Source organism: Geospiza fortis, unplaced genomic scaffold, assembly GCF_000277835.1.
Source record: "Geospiza fortis unplaced genomic scaffold, GeoFor_1.0 scaffold138, whole genome shotgun sequence".
In the NCBI taxonomy this organism is placed as follows: Eukaryota; Metazoa; Chordata; class Aves; order Passeriformes; family Thraupidae; genus Geospiza; species Geospiza fortis.
Genome location: NW_005054307.1, coordinates 600,855 through 613,166, shown reverse-complemented (window position 1 = coordinate 613,166; position 12,312 = coordinate 600,855). Strand labels below are relative to the sequence as shown.

At 35.6% G+C, this 12,312-nt stretch overlaps 1 protein-coding gene across 3 annotated transcripts in view; it reads right to left on the bottom strand.

The window, feature by feature from the left end:
- The window catches only part of SNX13 (sorting nexin 13), a 44,770-nt gene that overhangs the window by 15,197 nt on the left and 17,261 nt on the right, over positions 1-12,312 (bottom strand). For all 3 annotated transcript variants that reach the window (XM_031066771.1, XM_031066772.1, XM_031066770.1), the window contains exons 10-16: positions 12,171-12,259; positions 11,217-11,316; positions 9,520-9,713; positions 8,428-8,532; positions 6,896-7,028; positions 6,159-6,196; positions 1,893-1,962 (exon numbers count right to left, since the gene is read on the bottom strand). In XM_031066771.1, coding sequence (XP_030922631.1) covers positions 1,893-1,962; positions 6,159-6,196; positions 6,896-7,028; positions 8,428-8,532; positions 9,520-9,713; positions 11,217-11,316; positions 12,171-12,259 — 729 coding nt within the window. The remainder of the gene's footprint in view (positions 1-1,892; positions 1,963-6,158; positions 6,197-6,895; positions 7,029-8,427; positions 8,533-9,519; positions 9,714-11,216; positions 11,317-12,170; positions 12,260-12,312) is intronic.

Genomic DNA, 12,312 nt, shown 5'->3' with positions numbered 1-12,312 from the left:
CTTTTTGATCTCCATTAAATATTTAAGTCTTGTAGGACATTCCTCCCTCACAGAAATTTTCCCAGTACATTGTTTCAAAACCTTCCATATTATTTAGAGAATAACCTAGAACCACTACTGTTTACACTGCATACCATTTAAATAGGCAACATGTAGTATTTCCAATTATTGAGCCAATATCCAGTATGTACAGTTTTCCAGTGTCTAAATGAAAATATTTTTTAACAAAGGCCTCTGAATTTTTTTTATGCACCCACACAGCATAAAATACAATCCATCTGAGAAACCATCAATTCCGTCATCTGCAGTACTTTCAGTCTTGATTTCTCTGAAGCATAATACTTTTGTCTAAGCACCCGGAGAGTACCTGTAGGATAGTGGCAGCTGCTGCCAATGCAAGAATTACACACTAGAAAGGTTAAGAGTGGGCACAGAGCATCTTGTCTTTGCCTTCCAACCTCTAAAAGAAGAACGTTGAGTGCTGAATCCCTAGGGGAATGAGCAGCAGTCAGGATGGAGCCAAAAGACTGCCCAGAGAGCACAGCCAGGAACCCCCAGCACCACAGATGTTGCACAAGCCCTGTCCTCTACATGCACGTTGACCACTTGGCCCTGCAGCCACCAGACCACATCCCAGGGGCACTGCCAAGTGGCATCTTCAGAACCACTTCAGGCAGAAAAAGAGAGAAGTTGTCCCGCTGCCCCTTACGTCACAGTCACTTAATTAGTATTTATTTTGCAACCCAAGACAGTGTGAATCCTGAAACACACAGAGATAATCCTGTCTGTATATAACCCTCACACACAGGCAAGGACAGTAACTGGGCAAGGAAAAGGACCTGCTCACAGATGCAGTTTAATACCATCTTGCAATACAAACCTGTACACATCTCCTGCTACAGCTGGAGCATTATGTATTCAAAGTCAGACTGGTAGTTATCAATACATGCTGCCCTCAAAATTATATTATTATGTAGTTCTAAGTTTACCTTTTTTTCTTAGGTTAGAATGATGAAACTTCTAAGTTCAATTCAGAAAAAAGTACCACATGCCATTTTAATTAAAAAGCAGAATTCAGTTCTCAACTTCCAACTCATTTTCCCCTTTCCCTGAGGACTGACTACCATTACACTTGGATTGCATACTGCCCTCACACTGAGTTGGAACAGGTTTAATTAAAAAGTAAAGCAGCTGAATGCTTGCTGACAGCATGTGTCCACTACATAAATGCATAGATTTAAGAGCATATTGCATATTAAAATCTACCAAAAAAGTATCTGAAGATCACAATTTAATTGCCCGATGTAATCTCATTTAACTAGAGTATTTGCCAATAATAGATGAGATTTTTTGTTATTTACTCTCATGTAATAAAGAAAAATAATTTCTTTCTAGGCAAAGTTTCTTAAAAGATAACCAAATATGCCATCACAATAACAAGAGAAGTTGCTTCCTTAAACTAAGCTAAGTCAGTAGGGAAGCACAAAGAATAAGAGAAAAATATTATACTAAGAGAATGAAACAGTCAGGAATTATAATTCTGTGACTAGAAAGAAAGATGTCTTTCAGAATTTCTAAAAGTAATTGCTAAAATAAACCCTACTCAATAGTAATTTTAATGAATGATTCTTCAGAGATAAAAGTAGTAATAATAATAATAATACCATATGAAATAAAAATTAAATCACTTTTTAAGTATAGATATATAGTCTGTGACCTACAGAACAAATACTGGAAAGATTTCTAAAAAAGACTTGATGGAAAACATGAATTCGAATGTTTTATGAGGCCAAAAAAATGAGACAATCAGGATTTCAAGGGCCTGTAATATTACAAAACTCAAAATAAATGGTGGCAAAAAAGTTATCACACATCGTAAGAGATTCACTTACCAGTATCTGAGATGTATGCATGGAGCTGAACGGTCTCATCAGTGGGGACATTTGAAAGGTCATCTAAGGACTGCAGGGTGGGGAGATAATGTAGGAGGAAAAAATGAGAAAAAAAAATAAGATCAGAAATACATCATATTTGAGATGTGTTTTGATTAATCTATTTAATTTTCAAATTTTCAGTTCACAATACTAAAAGCTTAGTGCACTGTAACAATGCAGGTGTTTGTACTCCTTGGTTACCAAAGCCATTCCTTTGCACAGTATAGAGCATTTCATTTCCCCCATCATTTTCACACATAGATTTGTGACCACTCATATTTGATCAAACATATTTGCCACTTCAGTTTGATATCTCGATCCTAATGGAAGTACAGCTAAAAATGGTCTTTTCCTGAGCATTGGGAAAAAAAACCAAAACAAAACCAGAAAATCTCCCACACAACTGGGGAGATATAGATGTTGTGTAACAGGTCTTCTGGCTTTTACCTTCATAGCATTCTGCTTTCTTTCAAATATCTTTATGCCCTACACAAACATTACACAGCAGCAGAAACTGAAAGTTTTTCTGCTTGATGTAAAAAAAAAACAAAAAACCAAACCAGCCAACATTCTCCTCAGGAATATTTTCTGTCATAAAAAATGAACAGGTACATCCTCAGTTGGTTAATGCTCTGTCTTCATATTTAATAATTACCGGGATCAAAAGAAACCTAATGGGTCTCTTAGAGAAGCTTTGTTTTTAGTTAAAATTATGCATCCTAATCTTAAATTACCAGATTAAAAAAAAAAAGAGTTGGAGCCACCTAAGTAGAATTCACAGACACTCAGATCCCAGTTACTTTATGTATTTTACCCCATAATTCTCAAATTCTCGAAGGAAACATATTCAGAATGAATATAGCTATTTGCTGTCTTTTATAAATTAACCAAGCCGGTTTAATAGTGACTTATCATGAAAAGTTACCTACAATAGGACTTATTGGTTAGCAATGCCATGCCCATATCAAACTAAAATCTCTACCTACATCAATTCAGTTTCTTCTCTGTTTCCTTAAACATAAAACAATATACAAGATTACAATCAAAAGACAGGCTGAACTTAAATGTCAATTATTTAAAGACTCTGCTCTTGCCTCTTCTTCATCTGAATCATTATCAACTCCACAATATCCCAACATAATACTCCTTTCCTCCTCTAGTCCTCTTCAAGGATTGGCTCTTGTCTGCCTCAATCACCTCAATCAGTCTCTGCCTAGATGTCTACTACTGAAGGTAGTTTTTCTGTTATAAAGTCTAGACATTGAATAAAAGGCAACTTAAAAGTGGCTTGAATAACGTGTTGCAGTAGAGAGTCTCCTGAACAATATGCTTGTAGATTTGTAGCACCAAGGTCCCAGACTGAGAAAAGGTAGAAGAAAGAAAAACCCTTCTGGGGAAATCTGTTTTACCACAACATGCTATAGTGCTAGAAGTTTATGTCTGCTGAACAGTAGAACAGATGAATTTATGCAAAAATATTTTGACAGCAGACATCATCTTTACCTCAAGAATCTATAAGTTACTGGATGCTGGAGAGTTATTCTGGTTAAGTATCACCATAAGTGGGCTGTTCCTTTAATCTTTATGTTTACTTTCAGTCATTGTTGGACAAAACACTATGACTTATTCCATTCTTGAGCAAGTCCCTTGGACAGCCATGACCCTGTCAGGTGTGCTGCTCTATACTGCAGTGTTCAATTTCAGAGCAGAGTTCACCTGAGACTGGCTAACAGAAGGCATTTGGGGAAGCTTGGATAAAGTGCTTGATATTCTGAAAGCTCTAGGATTTGTTTATCAATAAGATGGAAGTGATGTGATGTTATAAGAGAATACAAATAACTGTCAACTGCTTGAACATTTTGTTTGCTATACCATACTGGCGCTAAGGTACTGTTATATTTTTAAAGGCATCATTATTTCTTGTTTTCCTGCTTCCCTTCACTGTCACTCAAGTTCAGATTTCTTTGTGATTACTGAGTGGGGTTCAAGCTGACATATGCTAATGACTGCCAAAAGTTCAACCCAGCCACTTCTGCTGCCCTTCAGGGTCTTGGAACACCTGTGTAAATCCTTCTATTTACTCAATGCAAAGCTCCCATTAGGGATCCTTCAGAGGAAATCTGCAAGAGTCTATAAATATTTACAATAATTTTATACTCCCAAAATGTGACCCACTGATTTAAGGTAGTAGATTAATGTATCAAAACAAAAGGCAGCAATTAAGATATTTTTGTAAAACAACTTTTCTTCAAAACAGTTTTGAGCCTCTCTTCCAAATTCTTACCGTGAAAGTTGGAATTGCAGACAATTTATTTTATAATAGAAACTTTAGGAAACACTCAACTACTGTGGCAAGGCACTATACAGCAACTATTAATATAAGTAAATTAAAAGGTTGAAACCTGAACAGATAACACAACAGACAGACATTTAATACGAGCTAATATCTCTACCATTAGATATATTCACAGGAACACAAGTTAATTAAAAACCTAAAAATATCACAACCCAATCTTATTTAATACATTGTCATTAGCTGCAAGTACAGAAATTCCCTGACCTTTGAAGTAACCTTTCCAAGGTCTATTTTTCTTATGTAACAGACTAACACAAGGGACCTAAACTATGTGTATAGAAATTTACTCTTGATGTGGAATTCAGCCAGCAAAAACTAATCTACCACTATTCAAACACCTGTAAAAGCACCGAACACCCTGAACAATATGGACTACAGAAAAGCAAAAGTAATTCTGTATACAGAGAAATTTACTTATGTATTTCTCCTAGAATGTTCCTAACTCTTTATAATAAATGTAGTATTCTATAAATACCTTTATCACAACAAAAACAAAAATCAAGTCTTTGAAGAGTCTCATGCAAATACCTATTTGCACTGCAACAGTGCTTGGTAAAGACTTTAGGACTTTCTAACTTAGCTTGGAAATTCACTTGAAATGAAGCAGCAAATAACCACTAGCCAGATAAGCCACCACAATGACAAATCCTCATCCATAAAACATAACTTTGGTATGTCACAACATTATTAGAAAGAATACTTAAAAGACATTTGAAACATCTTTTAAAGAAATCAGTTGGTTAAAAGGCTCTTGTGAAAAAATATGGCTAAGTTTTTCATCTGCATCTACCAGGAGTTTGCATAAATTGTATCAGCTAAACAACTCCCCTTTTCTTTACCTTTCAAGATGCCAACAACAGGAAAATAATAGGAAAGAAAATCCCAATTTAAATTAAAAAAACATCCAAAACCTACAAAAACACAAACCCCAAAACCAACAAACCCCCACACTGAAACACGTAAACATTAATGGTACGTGTATTCCTTTAGAAAACACTCATTCCTTTTGATGCAAGCATGACCTTATCAGTGCAACGGAACTGCTAAGGAGCTGCAGCACCTTCCAAGAACAAACTAGAAGGGCGCAGACATCACATAATCCAGGAAACTGCATGCAGACTGTAAATCTCTATGTAAACCTTCATGAAACTAAAAGGTTTGGAAACATACTCTCATATGCCCACCTGAATTTTGCATACCTTGTGGCTCAGCTACACACTGTCTGCAGAAACACGGGGTAGATATATACCAAACTTCTCATGATTTCTCCTTTTCAAATAAATGTATTTGGATTTTTGGCTTAGGCACGCTCATTTAACAAAGAAAAGGTTTTGACAAACTGACACAGGTCAAGAATAACTTTAAAAAATAAAATTGAACTTGAAATTGGACAGATAAAAAAAACAAAGACTCACGGTTGAAATAAATTCCAGATACTTAATGTGTCCAAATCAAGTCCTAATGAAAAAAAATAATCAACCAACAAAAATAGAATTAAATGCCTCATTTTACAGTCTATTTGAATTTAATTCTTTGAGATTTCTGTTTCAAAGGATTTGCTTTCACCTATTATTACACAAGTCCAAATTTATATCTATTTCAGAAAAGCAAGTAAGGGTAAGAAATAATGCTTTCCATAAATTAACTGTTTCTGTGAGAAACAATGAAAAATGTAATTAAACATGGGAAAATACAAAAAGGAGAAGTTTTATCTTACAGAGTAATTAATAACTTGTGTGTTTCAATTTGATTCAAAAACTTTTCTAGAAATTCAACTGCAGTGAAGTGAAACCTGTAATGTACATTGTTAAACTATTTTATCATACTTTCTCTACTGTTGAGAACAAAAAAAAAATACAAGCACTTACCAGATTTATGCTGCTAGTAGGAGACCCATTAAAAGATTCTGGAAGCAGTGAGGAAAATGAAAGGAAAAACCAGGTTAGAAGATTTTCCCCCACTGTAGGGCCACACATAAATTAAAATGCATCCACAAAACATGGAAAATGAAAGAGAACTGTGGCACTGGGTAAAATGCTGCATGCAACATGCAAGTGTTTCAAATTGCCAGTAAGGACACTTAAAGAAATGCTAGTTTATACAGATTCTACATAAATACTTCAACATTTTTTAAAATGTATATCCCCACATGGTACTCCTTTGTTAAGGAGCTAGTTAAACAGTGAAAACAACTTCCACTGGATTTTACTTCAGTTAAAAAGAACAATGATTTTATTTGCTTTAAAAAGCCACATTTCCTATGTACTTTCAATTTCTATTTCCAGAGAGGAGTATAGTTATGTATCAAAAGAACCCAATACACTGAAGAATTTTAAATATTTTCATGAAAAAAGTAGAACGGAAGAACCGCATATTTTTTTAGTGACAAACTAGTTACCAAGACCTGACAAGAATTTATGTAAGATTAATCAACTTACTGCAGTGAAATCCCTATGTGAGTTTACACACAAAATCACAAGGAGGAAGTGAGACACCACAGAAGTATTTAATTTCCTAAAAACAGTGTGGATAATTTTTTTATTTTCATTTTAAAACAGAGAAAAGAATGGTCCCAGGAAATACCCCTTACAGACACAGAGCTCACCTCCTTCACCATCATCTGATCCTCTGAAACTGGGATCCTTCAGCATATCCAGCTCAGCTAACATACGCACATACAACACGTTCTGCTTGAACGAAGGGTAGAACCTCTCATCTCGCAGCATCAACTCATACACCTTATTGAAACAGAAATGCCAACTTCAGAAATACTTATTGCATTTTTTAATTAATCAGACTAGTTTTCAGAAATTCTACTTAAACAGAGACTGTACATACATGTCTCTGACTTACTCTTAATGGAAAGGTTATCAGAAAATATCTAACTAATCAGACATGCACATCTAGGAAGGGAAGTAGCACCATAGCTGTAAATGCTTCTGTCCTCTGTTCTGAACCCTTCCAATTGCAGTATAAACCTATTTGGTCTTTATCCATTTTAAAAAAGGTTATCTCAGTCCCTCCTTGTGGATAAACTATAAATGTAGACCTGCAAACACTTAGGGCAAGAGGTGAGAAGAGGGGAAGACGGGGAGGGAAGACACTATATGTGACCTTTCTGACAATTTCTTGTTTAGCCAATACAATATAGCCATACCTCACAAAGACTTAACCACACCACCTTAAACAATTTACCTGTACAGCATATACACAAGTATCTATACATAGCAGAAATTAATTCATAATGCTTGGATACTCATGTCAATTCTAGAATATTTTAATTTTTTTTTCATGGACCACTGTTCAAGTACTTTCATCTAGTAAGAATACAAAAAAAACCCAATCCACCCAGGTTTGAGGAAGTTCATTTCTTTTGTAACATAAGGGAAATTTATGCTCTTCAGCAGAATTCCCAAGGAAGGCCCAGATTTCCCAAGGTGCTTTAACTAGTCTTAAAGAGAAGTCCCACGCATGATAGTGTGATTCTAAATTCAACAACTCATATCACTAATTTGTAGCATGAATGATAACATCAAAGTAACAATCTAAAATAAAAACATTTCAGACTGGGTATGTCAGTTATTGCCAGAATATTAATAATTCATTTTTCCTTTTTAAATACATATATTAGACTTGAATGATAAAAGTCTACAGGTAGTAAATATATTAGTTTTTTCTTCAGTACTTGTTACTTCTGAGTGCTTCACTGTGCAAGTTTGCAGAAAAGGACGAGTCAAAATAATTTCTGGGAACAGCTATAGGATTTAAGATGGGACCATTACATTCACTATGAAAAAGATAAGTAAAACTGAACAAAAACTGTATGTCTTAGTCTACTCATGACATTTTTCTTAAATTGGTGCATTAACACAAATAAAAACATGAAAATTCTAAACTGTGTTTCATACTTAGATTCATACAGGAAGGACACTTACTCCTGTCTACTGCTTTGAAAACCATGGGCTAATGCATGGAAAAGCAAAAGTTGACAATTTTAAAAGAGTGTGATTTTCATAGAACAGAAAAATAGTTACACAGGTTTCTGAGTTTAGGAATTTTAATTTTTTTCTAGGATCTAGAGTTATGTTTTATACTCTATAGCATTTACAGTTCTTACGAAATAAAGGACGAATATACCTTTCTCTGAATGTCATCAAAGATTTCGGGTGTTGGATCCTCATGGTTCAGTGTTTCTGCAAGTTTTGCTACTAAGTTGTCATCAATATTAACTCTTGGAGATGCCTGTCATAGAGATCTAAATCAACTTTTGCAGCATAAAAATGAGAAAGTTCTACTTTATAAAATAAAATCCAATACAATGCTGCAACTCTCTAAGTAAACTAAATTTCTTTTTCACAAGTATCTCTGTAACTGTCTAGAACATATGACAGGAGTCAGATCCCATCCACCCCCAATACAAGTTCAGAGTTTGTAATAAAACCTGGAAGTTTCACTATTAAATACTAGAAATGTCTCCAAAACAATTTATACATACATTTTGAAGCAGTACCTAAATCAAATTTACTCAGACTTATAAACAGCTTTTACTTATTTATGAAAAAGATTAAGATTCAGAAATCAAGAACAAGCCAATAAAAAAATAATAGGATGAAGTTCTGAAATATCGGAGGAAAGGCTAACAGTTTGTCAACTGCCCATTTCTGAGTGAGAGGTGGTTTTTATGCACACACAAATTCAGAACAAAGGTGCTTTGTCAATACAAGTTGATGAGCAGTTTCTTCCACAGAGGAATCCTTACTGCCTATTGAAAGATACCCAATGGTGATATTTGAGCAATTTACACAGAAAATTGTAGAGAGGCACAGGAAGCTATTTCATTTGATAACCCAATTTAATCCAAGTTTGGACAAATACTCAGTTCCATTTTTTAAATAACACTTCTTAAGGGGGCAGGCAAGAGTAGAGGGCAGAATAAAAGGAAGGAAAAGGACAGTATATGCAGAGAGACTTTTTTATTCTGTCTTTACATTGTCTCTAGTTTGTGTATTCTAGAAAGCTAACTTCTGAGGAATACAGTGCATCTGACAAGGCAGTCAGTGGCAGTATGAGCCTTTATAAATGAAAGGGAACACAAAAGAGGAAGATATACATGCAATAGCTTAAATGTCAACATGCAATAACAACCATTTTATATTAACTTAGCCATAACTATATCAAAGAAGTATCAGGACAAAGAATAACCAAACTGCAGAATGAAGTTATTCCCACCTTTTCTGATAAATATTGCTCATAAACTCCAAATGCAGCTGCTCTTAATAGACCCTTGGTCTGATTAGTCTGATGTTTTCCATCTTTCTGCCGACTCTGAAGTACCTCCAGTTGTTGCTGTGCTGTAACCCTGTATCCTTCCACTGTCATCCAGAAAAACAGATGTGCTTGGCCACCAGTTTGCTGCATGTAATCTACAGAAAACAGACACCACATTACCTTAGTTACTGTTGTGCATCTTGGAATAGCAATTCTCTATGATGTTGACTACATATGGAATACCAGGATCTGGTTATACATCTGGAACACTTGCCATATAGAGTCTATTAAAAAAATACATATGTATATTGGTGACAAGTATGTGTATATATGTATACATATATACATATTGGTGATAATCAGTAAAAAAAACCTGAGAGCAAAGTCTAGGAACTAAGCACTGAATCCTCAAATGCACATGTAAAAAGTGAATCCATTTTTACCATGTGAATATAAGGCTTGTACAGCATGATACAAATGGAGACAAAGTTCAAACTGAATTTCCAAAAAATAGGTTCATAGAATCATGGGATCATTTATATTGGAAAATATGTTCAAGAGTGCCAATCTAATACTTGCAAGTCCATCACTAAACCATGTTCCTAAGCACTACATCTACATGTCTTTGAAATACCTCCAGGAATGGTGACTCAGCCACATTCCTGGGCAGCCTGTCAAACCAATGCTTCACCCTTTTGGTCAAAAACTATTTCCTAATACCCAATCTAAACCTCACCCAGCACATCTTGAGGCAATTTACTCTCTCCCTATTGCTAGCTGCCTAGGAGAAGAGACCAGCCCTCTCCTCACTACAGACTCCTTTCAGGCAGTCGTAGGGAGTGATAAGGTCCTCCCTGAGTGTCCTTTTCTCCAACCTAAGAAACACCAGTTTCCTGGGACACTCACACAAGACTTATGCTCCAGACCCTTCCCCAGCTTCGTTGCCCTTCTCTGGACATGCTCCAGCACCTTAATGTCTTTCTTGTAGTGAAGGTCAGGATTTGACGTGTGACCTTACCAGTGCTGAGTACAGGGGAGCAATCACCGCCCTAATCCTGCTGGCCACACTACTGCTGATCCAAACAAGGATATCATTGGCCTTCTTGGTCACCTGGACTCACTCCTGGTTCATGTAAGCTGCTGTCAATCAGCACCCCCAGGTGCTTTTCTGCCAGGCAGTTTTCCAGCCACTCTGCTCCGAGCCTGCAGCACTGCCTGGGGTTGACACAAATGCAGGACTCGGCAGTTGGCTTTATTGAATCTCATACAAATGATCTCAGACCATAAATTCAGCATTCTTCCCACTAGAGGGCCTTCCTGCCCTCCAGCAGATGAACACTCCTGCCCAACTTAGGTGTCATCTGGACACTGACTGAGGGTGTTCATTTTATGCCCAAGATTATCATATCACCTTATTTGCAAACAACAGGCTCAGACAGGAGCCTTTCTAGACTGGCTGCCTCACCAATGTCAGGAAGTACCTCCCACACACTCCAGGAACTTCCTGGACTGTTTCCATCTACTGCATTAAAAGGATTAAAACCACCAACAAAACTGATGGATATTCTTAGTACTGACATTTAGCCATTCCAAGTATACAGTCCTGTAAGTTAGCATATTCTTTGTAAATAAAACAGATCAGATAAATTAACACTTACCCATAAAAAACTGTAGTGCAACATTGTCTACCAGAATATGGTCCAGAGGGACCGTGCAAAGTTTTCCAAAGTTTGCTGCCAGTTTCACAGTATCTATTTCCTGTAAGACACAGTTCAGTGTGTTCATAAGCTTTTTTAAACTAACTTTTAAAACTTCTACTTACTACAAAGCATATAGGTTAAAAAAATTACATACAATAAAGTAGCAGCTCAATGATTAGCTCTTTTCATGATCACTAGTAAATGAAGGTCTAGATTAGAAGGTCATGTTTTCTTAATTATTTGCCTTCAAAAATAGCTGCAGCTGTTCGGCTACATGATAAGCTGGATTTTAATACTGTAGTTCATGTAATACTCTACAGGTCAAATTAACCCCAAACACCTCATCAGCAGTGACAGTAGCAGAAAATTAATTAACAAGAAGTAATGTCAGCATTTGATGGGCTGCAGGTCACCACAACTTAAATTCATTTCTGTCACATTTTCTTCTGCCCATATGACACTTCTTGCTATTACAGCAATATCTTCAGGTCTAGCTATAGAATGCTTAATTATTTTAATAGTCAATACATGCAGAATAATACATTATCTTGGAACCACATCTAGGCCAAATTAAGAGAATCAAAAAACTAAGTAAAGCTATAGAATGCTTAATTATTTTAATAGTCAATACATGCAGAATAATACATTATCTTGGAACCACATCTAGGCCAAATTAAGAGAGTCAAAAAACTAAGCAAAGCTATAGAATGCTTAATTATTTTAATAGTCAATACATGCAGAATAATACATTATCTTGGAACCACATCTAGGCCAAATTAAGAGTCAAGAAACTAAGTGAAGTCAAACATACCACCTCTATCAACCCTTAATTATAAAACAAGCAAAACGAACAACTAGTCAGTCATTTGCAACTTCACTCTTTTGAAACTAAAAAAATTTTAAAACACTTACTTTTCCTGACTGCAACCTCTGAATTCTTGAATCACATACTTTAATAACATATAATAAACTGTTTATTTGATTTTTTATAGTGTTGATATCTGCAAGCAAAAACAAAGACAATTAAGCAATGCAGATGACTAAATAAAGTCCA